Below are 20676 nucleotides of genomic sequence, written 5' to 3' on the forward strand. Positions count from 1 at the left end.
GTAGTGAAAGGGTTAAGCTTCTGTAGTGTGGTAGTGAAAGGTTAACCTTCTGTAGTGTGGTAGTGAAAAAGGTTAACCTTCTGTAGTGTGGTAGTGAAAGGTTAACCTTCTGTAGTGTGGTAGTGAAAAAGGTTAACCTTCTGTAGTGTGGTAGTGAAAAAGGTTAAGCATCTGTAGTGTGGTAGTGAAAAAGGTTAAGCATCTGTAGTGTGGTAGTGAACAATTGTGTCTGAACAATTTGGCGCACGCACACTACGATGAAACAATGCCCTACAAATATATATCTATGCTACAAAAACGACCCAGCCAGCCATTATTTCGTCGTAGTGCGCGTGCGCCAAGTTGATTATTTTTTTTACAATTAGACGTGTATGATCATGAAAACAATTCATTATGGATTTTTTATATTTTAGGGAAGGGAGGCTTTGGACTGACCATTTTGAGTTTTGGAGAATATTGGAATAGATTAAGGATTTAATTGAACTCTAACTCAGTCCCTGTAGCGTAGAGTCGGGCTCACTCGGCTATTGACCAGACAGCTTCTTAGGTTCAAAGAAGTTGTTGGGCACGGGCTCCTGTCTCTTGGATGATCTAAAATATGCCCCTCTGCTCCCCTCCCATCCCATCATGCCCCCCCCCCCCCCTCCCCCGGCGTTTCCACCCCTACGTTGTCCATCTCTGATCCTGTTTTTATAATCTTTCAACATTTAGAATCGAGCTCCTTTTTGTTCACAGCACCACTAGCAAAAAAAACGTAGGCAACTGGCTTTGTTGTTATGTGTCTCTTAATTCCTGTCATCTGCTGATCCCCCCCCCCCCCCCCCCCCCCCATCTCCTCTGTTGTGCGTAGTGGGCTATCTATGAATGTTGTTTCGTTGAACTGTCTCACCACACAACCTGTCTGACACACACACACACTGTTTGATGTTTACTGTTTTGCAATCGTTGCACAGCCCTGACTTCTTTTGCATTCTGTTAACTTAAACCATTTTCATTTCACGTCGTCACGCGTACACATCTTCACTCGCTCCTCTCGTCCCTGGTCTCTCTCAGACACCGGTCCTGGTGTGCAGCGATGGTTTCAGACTGTTCCTCCAGAGACACTGTCCCGTGGTGGCCGAGCGCTTCTGTCCCACCCCCTGGTGCTGGGGGGGCCGCCTCCAGACCCTGGTCCGGGTCCTCATCAAGTCCAGCCCTCCTGTCGACTACCGCAAGTAAGAGAACCCACACCTTCTGTACGGGAGTCTCCGCTGTGATACCTTTTTATATTACCTTTTCATACAAGGCTTATGGAGTGAAGTTGTGGAATAACTTACCTGAAAACATCAAAATGAGTAAACATATTGCACAATTAAAAAAAAATACACATTAGAGAAATATAGAAATGAGTAATGCGGATAAACGAAGTTATGTTATATTGTGTTATGTAGTGTTGTATTGTATTTACTGCTGTCAAGCAAATCACGTTTTTTTTGTACTATAGTAAAATGTATATTAATGTATTCTACTAAATTATGTTATATCAAGTAAAATGTATGGAGGAAAAAATGTAAATGTAAGGGGGATAGGGATCAATAAGCTTAGCTTCCCTCTACTCCTTTTTTGAACATTTCAACTAACTACATTGCTCTTGACTTTTTGTTTATAATTTCTTTTTCATTCTGATTATTCTGTTTGACAAAGCTTGATATTATGATTTATTTAGAGGAATGTAAAGAATACATGTTCAAAAATAAACTTTTTTCATTCATTCATGATCAAATCAGAGTGTTGGGATTTGAATCTCGAGAGGGCCAGCTCAAAGGTAGCTTGCCTGCGTGTTGCTTTTTAACAGCGGAGCAGTGCAAGAATGTGACAATTTGACCATGTGACCGCGGCAACGCGGGAGAGCGGCAGTGCGGAAATAGGCTGTCTCTAAGACAAACTCTAACCTTAACCAGCTCCTTAACAGCGCCTAAACTTAACCGCTCTAACCTTAACCAACTCCGAAACAATGCCTAACCTTAACCTTAACCTTAACCATGCCTAACCTTAACCGGCGAAAGAATACACGTAAAAAAAAAATCACGTTAAAAAAAAGAAAATTTGATGGGATTCGAACCTGTCAACAACGGACCGCAGGACCGCTGCGCTGCCAGGTGAGCTGAGCGCCGAATGAAAATCATGGCGGATTAGGGCGGTTACATAATTCCGCAAGCTCTGCCGCTCCGCTCCGCGGCTCTGCCGCTTTGCTCTGCGGTTGCCGCGCCTGCCGCGGGGCCTGTCGCAGCCAATCAGGGAAAACGCGGAAAGCAACGGCAGCACTGCTCCGCTGTTATTAAGCAATAAGCAGCTTGCCTGGCCATGACTCCATAATGCTTTTTCAGTCCGATAGCGCCCTCTAGCGTTTTAACACCCTCATGTTCCCCCTCTCTCTCTCTTCCTCTGTTGGGGCCCATCCCCATTAGACCCCTATAAGCACTTAGCATGCTCACTAATATTACATGTCGAGTGCTGCAGGAGTCACTGCCATGTTAACCCTTCACTAACCCTAGTGAAAGGGTTAACCGTCTGTAGTGTGGTAGTGACCTTCTGTAGTGTGGTAGTGAAAGGTTAACCGTCTGTAATGTGGTAGTGAAAGGTTAACCTTCTGTAGTGTGGTAGTGAAAGGTTAACCGTCTGTTAGTGTGGTAGTGAAAGGTTAACCGTCTGTAGTGTGGTAGTGAAAGGGTTCACCTTCTGTAGTGTGGTAGTGAAAGGTTAACCTTCTGTAGTGTGGTAGTGAAAGGTTAACCGTCTGTAGTGTGGTAGTGAAAGGGTTAACCATTTGGTAGTGTGGTAGTGAAAGGTTAACCTTCTGTAGTGTGGTAGTGAAAGGTTAACCTTCTGTAGTGTGGTAGTGAAAGGTTAACCGTCTGTAGTGTGGTAGTGAAAGGGTTAACCATTTGGTAGTGTGGTAGTGTTAACACTAGAACAGCCATGGAGAAAATGTCACTGATTCCCGCCGGAAGGGGTCAGATGACCCCACAGCTTATATGAGAAATATGAGAAAAATAAACAGTGTAAACTATATAATTACCTCTTAATATAAAAATATGAGGTTTACCACTGGTTTGAGTGACACAAATCATTATTATATATTTTTTAATAATAATAAAAAATATTGTAATTTTTTTTTATTTTTTTTATGGAAGAGCCACACATTGACGGGCAAAGAGCCACATGCGGCTTGCGAGCCATGGGTTGGCCACCCCTGCGCTAGACGCTCGCAAAGTGCTGTGACTTTCCACATATATATTCCATATACATGTCGAATAACGTTCTAATTACATTTTCCTGAAGTCATTTTTAAATTTCAGAAACCGTGCCAGAGATAAAACGGGTACTTTTAGGAAAAGTCATTGAGTGACAGAGCTGGAGCTCGACCGAGTGACGAGGATACATTTATTGGAAATGCCTAGGGGGTCATTTGACCCCTTGTCGGCTGTGCTAGCACCTTAAAATACAAAGTGAGCCTAATTGATCAAGTTCAAGTTCAAGTTCTTTAATAGTTGTCATACAGAAGTACAGAATACTTTCATACAAAATGCTTCTTACTGTTACGCTCCAGAGACTGTGCTAGACAAGATAGTATCAAATAACATAATAACATAATATAGCATGAATTTAGAAGAAGAAAATGAGGTCACAGTGTTCGGTATATACATATGTACAATGTTCTGAGTTACCATATAATATACAATACACAATACTATGCAGTGTACTAATGTACAGTACTATCTAGTGCAAAGCAGAAATGGGATGAGGTACAATTTTAGGTACAATTTACAGTAAGGTGTACGAGTTGTAGTGCAATCCTTCATCCATAAATATAAAGTGTGGGGAGTGGGTGCTACAGTGTGTTTGTTTAAAGTGGGTGTGTGCTATAAAGTGTGTGGAGTGGGTGCTACAGTGTGTTTGTTTAAAGTGAGTGTGTGCTATAAGTGTGTGGAGTGGGTGCTGTGGTGTTCCACAAGGAAGCATACTAGGACCGCTACTGTTCCTAATTTATGCAAATGACATGTCGTCAGCTTGTGACTGCAACTTGTTCCTGTTTGCGGACGACTCAGCCCTGCTGGTCTCTGACAAGAACAAGTTACAGGTTGAAAAAACCCTCAGCTCGGAACTAGGCAGAATCTGCATATGGCTCGCTGATAACAAACTATCATTACACATGGGCAAAACAGAGTCCATTCTCTTCGGTTCAAATAACAAACTCAGCAAGACCGACGGCTTCTCAGTTACAGTGGGTGACAATATTGTCACAAGGAAAGATGAAATTACCTACCTGGGTTCCATCCTAGAGGCTAATCTCTCCTGTGACAAAATGGCATCCAATGTAATAAAAAAAGTCAACCAACGAACTCGGTTCTTGTACCGGATCTCCTCTCTGGTAAACAAGAATACCCTGAAGACTCTGGCAGGAGCACTCATTCAGGGGTACTACGACTATGCTTGCACCTCATGGTACCAAAGCACCTCAAAGGCGCTAAAAACAAAATTACAAACATCTCAAAACAAACTGGTCAGACTACTGCTTGACCTTACTCCTAGAACCCACCTCACCCCTGCCCACTTTGACAACCTAGGATGGCTTAGAGTAGATGACAGAGTACAGCAACTTGCAATGGGCCTGGTCTACAAGATACACTACACGACCAAGGTACCCATGTACATGGCAAAATACTTCCCAAAGGTCAGTGAATACCACGATCACAACACCAGAGGGAGCTCCACAAATCATGTTAAACCCAGATTCGGCTCAAATAAGGGACTAAACACGTTTCGCAATTATGCCACATCAATGTGGAACGCCCTACCCAAAGCTGTAAAGGAATGTGGATCACTACCCACTTTCAAAACCTCTCTCAAGAGACACCTACGGGAGACTGCAATTCAACACTGGCCCCTGTAAATATCCTAACCCAACCCCCTCCAATGTACAGTCATTTACCTAGTATGGTTTTGTCAATAGTCCAATGTACAATTTTGTTTGTTTGTACAGAGTCTCCCCCCCCTCAATGTACAGTTTTGCTTGTTTATACAGTGTGCCCCCCCCCCCCCCCCCCCAACCACCTCCAATGTAAATTACCCAGTATGGTTGTCAATATCCCAGTGTACCCAACCCCCCCCACCCAACCTCCTCCAATGTACAGTTTCTACGTCAAATGTATATACTCCCTTTTCTTGACTCCTTCTGTATCACAAACAGTACTGTATTTGCAAATCTGGTATGTCATAAATGTATAGATGTAGCAGTACTGACTATCTGTATGTCATGTATGTCATATATGTCCTGATGAATTGAAAATGGGGGACCCTGGTGTAAACAAGACGAAAGTCTTTCTCTGGTCTGCATCCCCTTAACAATTGTGTGTATTGAGCTGTACTGTATTGTACCCATTCTGCAATCTGTTAATAAAGTTTTCAATCAATCAATCAATCAATCAATCAATCAATCAATCAATCAATCAATCAATCAATCAATGCTACAGTGTGTTTGTTTAAAGTGGGTGTGTGCTATAAGTGTGTGGAGTGGGTGCTACAGTGTGTTTGTTTAAAGTGAGTGTGTGCGTGTGGATGTGTGTGCTATGTGTGTTTGGTGGTTGTTGTTGTGTAGTGTTCATTCATTGTTCGTTTAGCAGCCTGATGGCCTGGGGATAGACGCTACTTCTGAGTCTTTCTGTGCTCGCCTTGAGACTCCTGTATCGCTTGCCTGACGGCAGCAGTTCAAAGAGGCAGTTGTTCGGGTGGCTCGAGTCCTTAATAATTCTCTTAGCCTTCCCCTTGCAACGCTTGTAGTAAATGTTCTGGAGGGTGGGGAGCCCCCCTCCAATTGTGCGTTCGGCTGAACGTGTCACTCTTTGTAGTCTGCTTTGGTCTTTTGCAGTGCTATTCCCAAACCAGGAGGTGATGTTGCCGGTCAAGATGCTCTCTATTGTACATGAGTAGAAGTTCTTAAGGATCTTCTGGCTGACTTGGAACTTCCTTAGGCGCCTGAGGAAGTGAAGTGTATCTTCTTAATTCATATATCGCTATCTAAGTTCATTGATCGTATAGTGTTCTATTTCACCCTTTCCTCTGCATGGTTTTAGGTATTTTCAGATGTTCGGTTTCAAGTAAGAGGAGACTGACGATATGGTCAAAATCAACGGGCGGCGGTGTTTATTAATAAAACAGCTTTAGGAATTAAATACAGTACATCGTCTCTTTCATTTGGCTGTTGTCGTTTCTCGGTGCTGTTCGCTGTCTTAGGTTGTCCATGGCCAACACCGAGTCCTCTCTTGTGGTTCGCTGGTCTGGTTGTCAAGACAACCTGGTCTCCTCAGTCTCAGCGCTCAAGCAAGGAGCGCTTGATTTCATCTCTCTCCGTGGCAGGATCTCCTGCTGCGAAGCGATCTTCTGTCATTGGGTGTCAGTGGCTCTGAGTCTCCGGCTCGGCTCTCAAGCTCCGGGTGGTGATCCTCTCTCCGTCGGTGGAGGTTCAGCGCTCAAGTTGCGATGCGATCTCTGTCATCGTCTGTCCCCATGTCTCTGGGTCTTCAGGTCCTTTCTGGTGTGTCAGCGCTTCTCCTGATGCGAAGCGATTTCGTCTGTCATCGGGTCTCAGTCCCTCTGTGTCACGGCTTGGCTCTGCAGGGATCCTTCTCCGTCTCCTCTGAGTGTCACCGGGTGTGTGTCACCGGGTGTGTGTCTCTCCAGGTCCCCTTTTGGTGTGAGTCCTGTGTCTCATGAGTCGCCATTCGCCCTTTTTATCAGAGGAGAGAGAGAGAGGGGGCGAGAGAGAGGGAGGGGGAGACAGAGAGCGAGAGGGACGGGGAGACCCTGCCTATTCCTGTCACATTCCAGCAGAACTTGTCTAAGGGTGTCCTGTGACCACATGTTACACAATTTTCCTGGGTCTTCTGACAACGGTTTTCACAGTTTGAATCTGCTGACACTTTAATCATTACTTAATGAGAGGGTAGTTTTTCACTGAGTAATAAAACATCATGCTTGTGACTAAAAGGTTTACATAGTCTAGATAAGAACCAGACTACTTTTCCAGACAGTGCCCAGATAACAAACCCTATATATCCGTTCTTTAATAGAACACCTTATTTTCCTGATGAACATTTGACCAATACGGTATAGTTTTACCTTCTAGCTTTAAGAGTTTCTTTTCTTTATTGTGACTAAGTTTATACAATGTAGCCTATTTCATTATTTTACATTTAGAATTAGCAAATCAACTCATTTTATTTGAACCCAAACACATGAACACTTTTCCTTTATAATAAAACAGTTGTTAGTCATTTCACCACATGTTATTTGATTTCCATATTGTAGGACGATTTACTAGTCTCCATGAAACACCACATTTTGCTTGGGTGCTGCTGACTCATCTATCTTCAGTCTGAAAAGGCTCTGTTTACAGTCCGTTTTTACTCGGTCCCCTAACCATCTGCCATGTCGTAACCTGAAATCCCTTACTTAGGGTAAATATGACCTTTTGATCTCACTGTTATTTTCAGTTTGTTTTAGTTCCTTCCTTCTGTCTGTTATTACCAAATAGGTTCGACCGGTGGGGGCAAATGGGTCATTCTTGAGTAAGCTTTTGTTCCTCTTTTAGCTAGAGTCCTTCCTGCCTTATCTTAATATAGCCTGGAGGGCCCAGTAATTATCTTAAGGTCAGCCATCTGTTGGGGTGATGGGAGAGTCGACTTGGCTCTACCCTCTTTCTACCAACATGGTGTTTTTCCGGCTCTTTCTTATAACTCAATATTTTGGTACATTTATAGTTTGCTTTATTCATGTTTTCATTTAGAAATATACGACAATCCACCCTTAGGGGGTTTAATAACCTCCTATACAACATTAATATTCTAAATTAAACATGTTTAAAATCATTCTCATAATTTTTGCTAATATTTTCTAAAATTTTCAAAAAAATCCAAAATTTACCCAAATCGAACTACAAAACCCTTTCCATCTGTACAGTTACAAAATCATCATTTCACCTACCTTTTCCTCCTTTCACAGTTTATATACATTATCAGTTATTATTATGACATCCAGTCTAGGTCCGTCTCTCTATGCAAAGAGATGATCGTACCATTCTCAGCTTCTTTTTGTTTAAGACTATATTTATCCATGTACTTAGCTTAAATGTCTATTTTGTGTAATGGACTCTGCAAGAAAAGATTAATACATCACACCACTAAAAGATTAACTCTCTAAACATTTGAGGGAAATTCAAACAAGCAACATAAATCATTTTTCCTCCTTAAAAAGACCACTGAGGCCTCAATTATCCTTTGCTTTCATCCCTGTCAGTTATCCCTGTTTAAACCTCCTAAGGCCTTTACTGCTAACTCGTTTTTGACCGTTTTCTTCTTGTTGTATCTTGTGCTAACCACCGCCTCTTTCTTCGTTGTATGCAGGTCTCTGGTACTGCTCCGATTTTCCACAGAAGGAAAAGATTTTCCCTCTGTCCTTTTTGCATTTTGGATTATTATTTACAAAACACACAATAGATTGGAAACAGTTATTTTCACAGATACATCTTTACTGTTCTGCATTTTGACAATACATTTTTCTCCAATTCATTATCTATGTATTTCACAGCTTCTTACGTTAACATTCAATCAAATCATCTTTGTCTCATTTCTTTTTGTGCTGTACTGTTTTACTAGATTCAATATCTCAAGATCAACACAACTACCTCCACCCTTGACAGTGGAATAACCATCATTTCACTTTCAATTACCTCGTTTCCCGACAGCTCCTCGGTCCGGACAGTCAGCTCTAGACGAGGCCAATCACCAACAGATCCTATGTGCATGGTCAACAAACCACAGTCCCTTTAAACACACATCACACACACTCGGCCAGTTTTCCACAAGCCGGCGCAGAGTCTTCCATAAGTCAATCATCAAATTCACATGTCTGCACTCTACATGAACACTGTCTGGCCAATTTGCGACCAACAACCTACAGAGCTTTCTTATAGACAGAGAAATATGTTCCCCCAACACTTTATCATAACCCAAAAAGTGACACAACCCTCCAGATTCTACATCTGGAGTCTCAATGAGCGGAAAACAAACCATGAACCAGCTCCCGTCCCTTTCCAGTCTCCAGCTCATTATATCAGACCTCCTACCAGTCTCGCTGTGTCACCACCACCTGCTATCCCTGACCGGCGAGAGAACTCCCCCAGCCAGCCAGTTCCTAAAAAAAGTATAGTCAACCAAAAACAAAGAAAATCAAAAATAAACAAAAAAAACTGTGAGTGCCTACATGCTACACACCCATCCAACAGAATTAAACTATCATCCAGAGGCATAAACACCCCCGCAAAACTAAGACAGCAAAATTAGAAATCCAAAAAGAAATAAAATAAGTAATGAAATAATAATATTGTTGTTGTTGTTTTTTTTTTTTTTTTTTTTTTTTTTTTTTTTTTTTTTTTTAATTCAACCTTGACCACCCTTTGATCAAGTATTGTAATCACTACTATAAATAGTCCTTTGTTTCTAACTCTGTCTAATATTATATGTTCCATTGTTCCTGTCTAAAACCCAACTGTTTAACCCTTCTCTGACACCGTCTGGTTCAGAGTTCACATGACCACAAGAGCCATTGCGGTGACCATTTATCTCTCTCTCTCCAATCTGTGCAGCCGGGCCAGGCTGCACAGGTGGGAGATACCAAAAATCGTCCACCATACCATTCTCCCTTACGTTTTCCTCACTGCCACAGCAAGAGTTGATCAGACACACTGTAGCAAAAAGGAAAACCCATGATTTGTCTATTAATTAACTGTTAGTACGATTGGCTCATGCATCCTGTCTAATCATTTCATCTCTCCCTGTTAGTTGCACATCCATCTTAGTCGCTTCCACTCATAATCTAATGTACCAACGCTTCTATATATATATTTTTTTTCTATTTTTTTGTTCCAATCAGTCCTTCTTCCCATTTTAACTTATTAATAACTCTATTTTCCCCAGCACTATTAGCTCCGCTTGTGCATTCCTGCCTCGTTCTTAATTAACCTATGGCCTATGCAGACACCTCCTCTGAAAATGTCCCAACTCTCCACATTCCCAGCAACCCTGTTTGGACTCTTGCTTTCTGGACGTTCGCTGAGGCCTCCACCCTTTGTCACATGACCGAGCGAAATGGCCAACCTCCCCACAACCCCAGCACACAGCCGACGCCGGCCATCCCAGGGGTTCCAGTTCACCACGACTCCCACAGTCTCTCGGCTGGCCCCCCACAGTCCTCGCCAGGTCCACCCCTCTCCTGTCCTCTGGTCGCATGTCCTGTTGCCTGGAGGAGAGAGGGGCATACCTGTCCTTTTCTGCTGCCTCTCCTCGGGCCTTCTCTTGTTGGGAGGGGCCTGGAAACTCACCCCTCCTGCGGTCCTGTTCACCCTGTTGCGGCCCAGTTCCCTGTCCGGGCAACGGAGCACAGGGCACTCTTTGATCACAGCGGCCTAGGTCAGACGCCCGAAGCATGATCTCAACAGCTGTCGCTTCTAGTAGCACAGTCTTTCTCGCCAGTTCCCGTCCCAGTCTCTGAGTCTCGTGTGCGGCTTGACCGATCTCCAGCTGTGTCTTCATCAGATCTCGATGAACTGCCTCGTGTTGTTCGAACGCCGTCACAAACGCTCTCTGTTGTCTATAGTATGCCGCCTCTTCCCCCATCTCAGCACGGGCGGCTTGCCGTCCCACCGTTGGGCTCCGCCTCTCATCTTGGCTTTGGTGCTGAGGGCAGGATGGATGTGGGAAACGGGTCTGTAGAAACTGTTCGTGTATTCCATACCTGCTGTCGGTCTCAGTTCCAGCCATCCGGCCAGAGTGGACTTCGTGGGACTGCTGTAACCTCAGTCTCTTTTTCTGCCCCTTGGTTAAACCGCAGTCGCCTGCAATGGACACTCCAGCTTGAATCGGTTCTGGTTGGAGTAACACCGTTGTCACTGGTTCACTCCCCTGTGTTGGAATCAAAGTCATCATTCCAAGTCCTTCTGTCGTACTGGTCACATGAGAGAAGTCCATATTCAAATCAATCAGATCATCACTGGTATAGTCTATCTGGGAAATGTCTGCAGAGGCTCTCGGCCTACTCCCCCCAATGGCCCGATCACTAAGGCCCTCTTCCATATTGTCGTTGTTGTTATTCTATTGTTATTGCATCTAACGCTTCAGTTGGGTTCCTATCAAATGTCCCTCTAAGGTGAACTTCCTATGCTACTGTCATTCATTCCACTTTCAACACTCTCTTGTAATCACCGTTTGAAAAAACAAATTTCTCCGTCTTACACTATTTTCTACTTACTTGAGTTAAAACACTCATACTGTCAAAATTTTACTGTGCAGACAAGGATTGATAATTGGCTTATCATTCATACTTATCCCAAGGAGTCCCTTTAAAACCGTTTTCCCTAGATGGTTATGGAAGTCGTTAGAGCTCCTGTCCGGTCGAGAACCTGTATTGAAAGAAAGTAGAAACATCCAGACTTAATACAGTGGCATTTCCCTTATTATTTCCACTCTTCGTTACGCATTGGAAATGTCGGGCAACACTATACTAATTTTTTAAAGAGACACAGTGTGATTTGCTTGAAAAAATAACGATACAGCTTATCTTGTTTTTTGTCCGTTCCTTCAACAGGAACACTGGAGGTTTTCCAATCCCCTGTGTGCTCCACCTGATTTCCTGGGAAATATAATCATTAATCCCCTTCCTATCCTTTGTCTAATAATCCTTTGTAACCCTGGTCCTTCATCTGATTCTAATCTCTCTTTGCTTGATGAATCTGTTCATCCTAACCTTATTTCTTACTTTTAAATGCCCGATTAGCGTATCGACTAAATGTATTATTCCAATTAGCGTATCGACTAAATGTATTATTCGCTTTCGCTTCACTTCTCATACTACATCCATTTCATTCCGCTTACACACAACCATTACCCCCCACAACACTTAATAAAAATTAATCAGTGTTGCTACTGCTACCAACCACCTAATCAGGGAAAACAATAAACTTTTAGCAACTTAGATCACCAAAACCCTGACCGACACATAGTACAGCTGGCCACGTTAATAATTTCATGGACACCCGCACTATGCCACCGCAATATCCACCCAGTTCTCTGAATACACAAAGAACCGTCAACTCACAGCCCAAAGCGTCCTCCCCTCAGTTTCGAACCTGAACGGAACCACCCCAAGCCTTACTCCACCAAGAATATTACAAATCATCCTACCACCACCTGCACCTAGACAGTCCAACGCCCATCCGGTACCTACCTCACATACACAATAACAACGCAGTTCAAACAAACCTACAACCAAATGCCCACAACACACGCCGCAACCTAGGGATGGCGAAATACAAGGATAGACAGAGGGGGGGCGAAGGGAAAAGAAAAAAGGAAGGAGGGATACAGGGATACAGGGACTAAGGGGAGGAAGGGGGGGGGGGGGGGGGGGGGCACACAATGCAACATTAACTACTACCAAATCCGTCTAAATCAACCTTAACTTTAATCAGACCAAAAAAATGATCATGAATATTCTATCTATCCTTATGTAATCCTATTTTAGCAAGTAACATTATTCTAATATAACCAATACTCCACGCCCATGATGAAATGAAAATGGGGGACCCTGATGTAAACAAGACGAAAGTCTTTCCCCGGTCTGCACACCCTTAACAATTGTGTATATTGAGCTGTACCATAATGTACCCATTCTACAATCTGTTAATAAAATTCTTCAATCAATCAATCAATCAGGCAATCTATACTAAACAAAAACTCCCTTTGTGCACCTGTCCCCTCACAAAGTTAAGCCGGGAGACAGGGATGGAGCGGAGGGGGGCGGGAGGGGAGGGGGGGGGAAGGGAGGGAGGGAGGGAGGGAGGGAAGGAGGGAGGGAGGGAGGGAGGGAGGAAGAGACAGAGGAAAAAAAGGGGGGGGGGGGGGTTTCACGCAACCAAAGTCACAAACAAACTCACACATCTATCCCATACTATTCCACCAGCGCCATTACCCCTGGCCCATAACAAATACAGACCTACAACCAAACCAGTAAACACACCCATCATCAACAACAGAAAAAACCGATAAAAAGAACCCACAAATTCCCACAGATTGCCGCGCTTCAAAACCTATAATAATCACAACTGATCTCTATTGTTTACTGCACCCCGTTCCACCTGTAAAGGTGAAACTATAAAAGAGGCAACAGCGCCCTCCGCTGGAACGTCTTGTCCATCACCAACGCACTACAGCACTCACCACTTCCTGTAGGAGGCGCCCACGCCCTCCCCCGCAAGTGCGTCATTACGTAAACCACCCCAAGACGGGAACTCGACGTTCCACCTCAACCACAAAACTACAATTCCCAGAACCCTCTACACCGGAAGTACCTGTCCATCCGCCTCCCCAAGATCCCGCACTAGCAAAGAGTAGCAACACGCGAGATTCCCCGAGAGTTCAATCATGCTATTTTATTAGCACAGGTAGCTTAGCATCTTAGCTTCGATAGCTTAGCACAGCTAGCTCCTATTAGCTTAGCTTAGCATCCAACACCACTCCTCCTAAACGGCCCAGTCCTGTTGACTCGAGCGGCACAACACATCGCGACGTTTACACAACCCCAGCTATACCCCGTAACACAACTTTAATCCTATTTAGCCCCCGTTCACAGAACATATATCATTATCTTTATCCTAGCGCTCTCGCCCGACTGGCCCCGCCTGACCGAAATACACAGTATATCAAACGCACCTCAAGCTCCGACGTTCCCAGTGACGTCATCAGCTCCAAATCCCCGCTTTCTTTGATCTTTACTACATTACTTTTAGACTTCCACACCACCGTTATGAAAAATTTCAACGCACACTTCACATCATCTAGGTTCCATCACACATGCCATTCACTCAATTCACTCGAAAACGCAATACAGCGTCCACACGCTAGTCCCGTCGCGCCAGCTAATGCTGGCAGGACAGGGGTGTGGTTTCTCCGTTGCAGCCTTGGCCACCAGCTGGTTCATAATAATACAAAAAATACCTTGACATTTACTCAGAGCTCCTAACATCCATCCATTCAAACACATATACTTAACAAATTAATGTCTCATTCATAAGCACACCATTCATTTATGCACACATTCCTTCCAAACGCATTTCCTTGCTTCATTTCACACAATATTCTTCCTATTGTTCTAATCCCCTGTGCAGTTACCCCACGCATTTCTCCCACAAGTGCATTATCTCCAAAGGTTACTTTCCCCCCCCCCCATCATTCCTCTTCTCAGCCTCTCAATCTTCATATTCAGCGCCGTTTGGGGAGCTTTTACCTGTCTCACCCCCAAATCGACCAAATACCTTCTCAAAAATCCGTACCAAAGGCGAATTTTTTAAGCAGATTCCGTCGGGTCACACTACAACAGATCTGTATGAAAACGTCTTTCTAAACTCGTCTGTTATACGTGCCGATTCTAAGAGTGAAGTCCGCGAATGATGGCGCGGAAAAAAAGCAACCAATTATCTCCCTGTTCTCTATCTCTCTTCGCGGAACCAGGCTATCCCTGAACTTCACCACGGCTATCTTTTTCTCAGTACTCTACACTACACTCCGTTCTCTGTTCTCTTCGTGGAACCAGGTACCCTGTACTACACCACGGTTTCCTCATTAAACTCTTCAAGATCTGACTACTCCTCTTTACCCTTCTTACGAACCACTACGTCACGCACAGTCCCACTTCCCGCTATCTGTGACTAATCTCCGTTCCACTGCTCCTACGCCGGTCCCCTCAAATAATTTACCTAATCCCTAGCCTATCCCCTAAACTGATATAACTAAATACAGACATCTATTTCCTCTCCTCACTTGGCCTTGTACCCACTATAGGTACCCTATCTGAACATCCCTAAGTGCAGCGCCGGTGTGTGGCTGAGACCAGAGCCAGGTTGTGAAACCTGGACCCCGGTACCCCTCCAACACCAACTTTATCCTGGTCCATTTACAACTCATTTCTACCTAATGCAATAGCAACCCCAAAATGCGAGACTGCTTCGACCATTTACCAATTTTAAACACATTAGTACTACTTACCTATTCCCACTGGCCTCGGTCGCAACGGTGACGATCCTCAGTCCTCAGTCGTAGAGAGCATCGACGAGGGGGAGAGAACCTCTCCGCGTCCTTGAGAAGTGGCTGCTGTCGTTTTTCAACCGGTTTCTGGTCGAAATGCAGGACGGGTCATGGCACCAATTGAAGTGTATCTTCTTAATTCATATATCGCTATCTAAGTTCATTGATCGTATAGTGTTCTATTTCACCCTTTCCTCTGCATGGTTTTAGGTATTTTCAGATGTTCGGTTTCAAGTAAGAGGAGACTGACGATATGGTCAAAATCAACGGGCGGCGGTGTTTATTAATAAAACAGCTTTAGGAATTAAATACAGTACATCGTCTCTTTCATTTGGCTGTTGTCGTTTCTCGGTGCTGTTCGCTGTCTTAGGTTGTCCATGGCCAACACCGAGTCCTCTCTTGTGGTTCGCTGGTCTGGTTGTCAAGACAACCTGGTCTCCTCAGTCTCAGCGCTCAAGCAAGGAGCGCTTGATTTCATCTCTCTCCGTGGCAGGATCTCCTGCTGCGAAGCGATCTTCTGTCATTGGGTGTCAGTGGCTCTGAGTCTCCGGCTCGGCTCTCAAGCTCCGGGTGGTGATCCTCTCTCCGTCGGTGGAGGTTCAGCGCTCAAGTTGCGATGCGATCTCTGTCATCGTCTGTCCCCATGTCTCTGGGTCTTCAGGTCCTTTCTGGTGTGTCAGCGCTTCTCCTGATGCGAAGCGATTTCGTCTGTCATCGGGTCTCAGTCCCTCTGTGTCACGGCTTGGCTCTGCAGGGATCCTTCTCCGTCTCCTCTGAGTGTCACCGGGTGTGTGTCACCGGGTGTGTGTCTCTCCAGGTCCCCTTTTGGTGTGAGTCCTGTGTCTCATGAGTCGCCATTCGCCCTTTTTATCAGAGGAGAGAGAGAGAGGGGGCGAGAGAGAGGGAGGGGGAGACAGAGAGCGAGAGGGACGGGGAGACCCTGCCTATTCCTGTCACATTCCAGCAGAACTTGTCTAAGGGTGTCCTGTGACCACATGTTACACAATTTTCCTGGGTCTTCTGACAACGGTTTTCACAGTTTGAATCTGCTGACACTTTAATCATTACTTAATGAGAGGGTAGTTTTTCACTGAGTAATAAAACATCATGCTTGTGACTAAAAGGTTTACATAGTCTAGATAAGAACCAGACTACTTTTCCAGACAGTGCCCAGATAACAAACCCTATATATCCGTTCTTTAATAGAACACCTTATTTTCCTGATGAACATTTGACCAATACGGTATAGTTTTACCTTCTAGCTTTAAGAGTTTCTTTTCTTTATTGTGACTAAGTTTATACAATGTAGCCTATTTCATTATTTTACATTTAGAATTAGCAAATCAACTCATTTTATTTGAACCCAAACACATGAACACTTTTCCTTTATAATAAAACAGTTGTTAGTCATTTCACCACATGTTATTTGATTTCCATATTGTAGGACGATTTACTAGTCTCCATGAAACACCACATTTTGCTTGGGTGCTGCTGACTCATCTATCTTCAGTCTGAAAAGGCTCTGTTTACAGTCCGTTTTTACTCGGTCCCCTAACCATCTGCCATGTCGTAACCTGAAATCCCTTACTTAGGGTAAATATGACCTTTTGATCTCACTGTTATTTTCAGTTTGTTTTAGTTCCTTCCTTCTGTCTGTTATTACCAAATAGGTTCGACCGGTGGGGGCAAATGGGTCATTCTTGAGTAAGCTTTTGTTCCTCTTTTAGCTAGAGTCCTTCCTGCCTTATCTTAATATAGCCTGGAGGGCCCAGTAATTATCTTAAGGTCAGCCATCTGTTGGGGTGATGGGAGAGTCGACTTGGCTCTACCCTCTTTCTACCAACATGGTGTTTTTCCGGCTCTTTCTTATAACTCAATATTTTGGTACATTTATAGTTTGCTTTATTCATGTTTTCATTTAGAAATATACGACAGAAGTAGAGGCGTTGTCGTGCCTTCTTCACCACACTGTTAATGTGTGTGGTCCATGTCAAGTCCTCGGATATGTAGGCTCCGAGGTACTTGAAGCTGTTGACTCTCTCAACCGGTGCCCCGTCGATGCTGAGGGGGCTGTAGTCCTTGACCCCCGACCTCCTGAAGTCCACAATCATCTCCTTTGTTTTGCTGACGTTCAGGGAGAGGCTGTTTTCCTGGCACCATCCCGCCAGGACCTTGACCTCTTCCAGGTAGGCCCTCTCGTCGTTGGCAGAGATCAGGCCCACCACCACTGTGTCGTCAGCAAATTTGACGATTGTATTGCTACTCCGCTGAGCCACACAGTCGTGTGTGTACAGGGAGTAGAGGAGGGGACTCAGAACACAGCCCTGGGGGGCCCCTATGTTGAGGGTGATGGATGAGGAGGTGCAGTTGCCTGCTCTCACCACCTGGGGTCTGCCAGTCAGGAAGTCCAAGACCCACTGGCAGAGGTCATAGCCCAAGCCCAGGTCCCTGAGCTTGGCTATGAGTATGGAGGGGACTATGGTATTGAATGCCGAGCTGTAGTCGATGAATAGCATTCTCACATAGTTCCCCTGCCTCTTGTCCAGGTGTGATGCTGCTGTGTGCAGCACATGGGATATGGCGTCCTCCGTGGACCTGTTGGGGCGGTATGCAAATTGCAGGGGGTCCATGTTGATGGGGAGGGAGGAGCAGATGTAGCCCTTTACTAGCTTCTCGAAGCACTTCATGGCTATGGAGGTGAGAGCTACAGGGCGGTAGTCGTTGAGGCAAGCAGGCTTGGATTTTTTGGGTACAGGGATAATAGTGGACTTCTTCAGGCAGGTGGGGATGACAGCCTGTTCTAAGGACAGGTTAAATATGTCAGTGAATACTGGGGCCAGTTGGTCGGCACAGACTTTTAGGACGCGGCCGGGGATGCCGTCTGGACCTGCTGCCTTCCTGATATTCACTTTTTTAAAGGTCCGCCTCACCTCATGCTCTGTTACCCTGAACACTGCGCCTCCATCAGCAGCCGACCCCCCCCCCCCCATTGCCGAGGCTTGTGAGCTGGTGTTGTTATTACCAGCATCAAACCTCGCATAGAAGGTATTGAGGTCATTTGCTAAGGAGATGTCACTGTTCAGTTTGAGGGAGGCGCCTTTGTAGTCTGTCATCGTTTTGAGCCCCTGCCACATAGCTCTAGAGTCAGCTTGTTCAAACTGGAGTTCAATTTTATCCCTGTAGCGTCGTTTGGCCTCTGACACAGTCCTCCTTACGTTGTATCGCGCCACCTTGTGGTCATTCATGTTGCCTGCCTCTAGGCCGTCGTTGTATGCTTTGGTGCGCTCTCTCAGAGCTTCACGGACGGATTTGTCTACCCAGGGTTTTTGATTTGGGTAAACTTTCATTTTGGTAGTGGGGATTGTTTCTTTCACCCTAGTACAAACATAGTCCAGCACTGTCTCCGTGTAGGCATTAATGTTATCTGTGTCGCGGAACACATTCCAGTCTGTGTTGTGAAACACTGACCGGATCGTATCCTCTGACGTCACATCCCATTTCTGCACCTCTCGCGAGACTACGGGAGTACTTTTAATTTTCTGTCTGTACTTCGGTGTAAGAAAAATTGATGCGTGATCTGACTTACCGAAGCCACTATCAGAATGAGCCTTGTAGCCACCTTTAAATTGCGTGTAACAGTGATCTAGGATGTTACCGCCTCTGGTGTTGCAAGTCACATGCTGATAGAAGTCGGGTAATACCTTTCTCAGATTGGCGCTATTGAAATCTCCCAGAACTAAAATGGCGGCGTTAACATTCGCCTCTTGGATTCTGTTTACCTCGTCGTGTAGTCTGGAGAGCGCAACCTTGTTGCTGGCTTCAGCTTGCAATAGCAAAAGAACCCTGCTACCTTTTCAAGTGTCCCTTTCTGATGGGCCGCTATCACTAACCCCTCTAATAGGGAGGTGTAGTGGTCGCTATCACTAACCCCTCTAATAGGGAGGTGTAGTGGTTACTATCACTAACCCCTCTAACAGGGAGGTGTAGTGGTTACTATCACTAACCCCTCTAACAGGGAGGTGTAGTGGTTACTATCACTAATCCCTCTAACAGGGAGGTGTAGTGGTTACTATCACTAACCCCTCTAACAGGGAGGTGTAGTGGTTACTATCACTAACCCCTCTAACAGGGAGGTGTAGTGGTTACTATCACTAACCCCTCTAATAGGGAGGTGTAGTGGTTACTATCACTAACCCCTCTAACAGGGAGGTGTAGTGGTTACTATCACTAACCCCTCTGACAGGGAGGTGTAGTGGTTACTATCACTAACCCCTCTGACAGGGAGGTGTAGTGGTTACTATCACTAACCCCTCTAACAGGGAGGTGTAGTGGTTACTATCACTAACCCCTCTAACAGGGAGGTGTAGTGGTTACTATCACTAACCCCTCTAACAGGGAGGTGTAGTGGTTACTATCACTAACCCCTCTAATAGGGAGGTGTAGTGGTTACTATCACTAACCCCTCTAACAGGGAGGTGTAGTGGTTACTATCACTAACCCCTCTAACAGGGAGGTGTGGTGGTTACTATCACTAACCCCTCTAACAGGGAGGTGTAGTGGTTACTATCACTAACCCCTCTAACAGGGAGGTGTAGTGGTTACTATCACTAACCCCTCTAACAGGGAGGTGTAGTGGTTACTATCACTAACCCCTCTAACAGGGAGGTGTAGTGGTTACTATCACTAACCCCTCTAACAGGGAGGTGTAGTGGTTACTATCACTAACCCCTCTAACAGGGAGGTGTAGTGGTTACTATCACTAACCCCTCTAACAGGGAGGTGTAGTGGTTACTATCACTAACCCCTCTAACAGGGAGGTGTAGTGGTTACATCATTACTATCACTAACCCCTCTAATAGGGAGGTGTAGTGGTTACTATCACTAACCCCTCTAACAGGGAGGTGTAGTGGTTACTATCACTAACCCCTCTAATAGGGAGGTGTAGTGGTTACTATCACTAACCCCTCTAATAGGGAGGTGTAGTGGTTACTATCACTAACCCCTCTAACAGGGAGGTGTAGTGGTTACTTCCTGGTCTATAGGGAGGTGTAGTGGTTACTTCCTGGTCTATAGGGAGGTGTAGTGGTTACTTCCTGGTCTATAGGGAGGTGTAGTGGTTACTTCCTGGTCTATAGGGAGGTGTAGTGGTTACTTCCTGGTCTATAGGGAGGTGTGGTGGTTACGTCGGTGCTCTTTCCGGCCGGTCCACCATCTTGAAAACGCAATGTATTTTGTATTTCCACCATTGCCCATTTCTAAATCGTCTCGTTTAAAGGGGAACTATTTTACTATTTCTTTCACTATTTGGGCACTTTTACACAATTCCTGTGAGTTTATGGAACACCTCTGTAATTATATATTTTTTTTTAATTCATTGTTTTGTATTTCTAATCAAGTCTTCACAAAAACAGCATTTTTCTACCTCAAGATCTCGAGCTGTTTTGAGCCTGGGCTCCAACCACAATGGTAAACCGCTGCGGGACATGATGATTATCATGCAGCG

The 20676-nt window shown here is 44.9% G+C and overlaps 1 protein-coding gene across 1 annotated transcript in view; it reads left to right on the forward strand.

The window, feature by feature from the left end:
• LOC311241674 (protein ABHD1-like) overlaps positions 1 to 20676 on the forward strand; it is a gene marked incomplete at its 5' end in the record, with an annotated part of 56767 nt that overhangs the window by 4646 nt on the left and 31445 nt on the right. The window contains one exon of the mRNA XM_084330551.1: positions 1054 to 1214. Coding sequence (XP_084186677.1) covers positions 1054 to 1214 — 161 coding nt within the window. The remainder of the gene's footprint in view (positions 1 to 1053; positions 1215 to 20676) is intronic.

This window comes from Notolepis coatsorum, assembly GCF_963971535.1.
Source record: "Notolepis coatsorum genome assembly, chromosome: 15".
Classification (NCBI taxonomy): Eukaryota; Metazoa; Chordata; class Actinopteri; order Aulopiformes; family Paralepididae; genus Notolepis; species Notolepis coatsorum.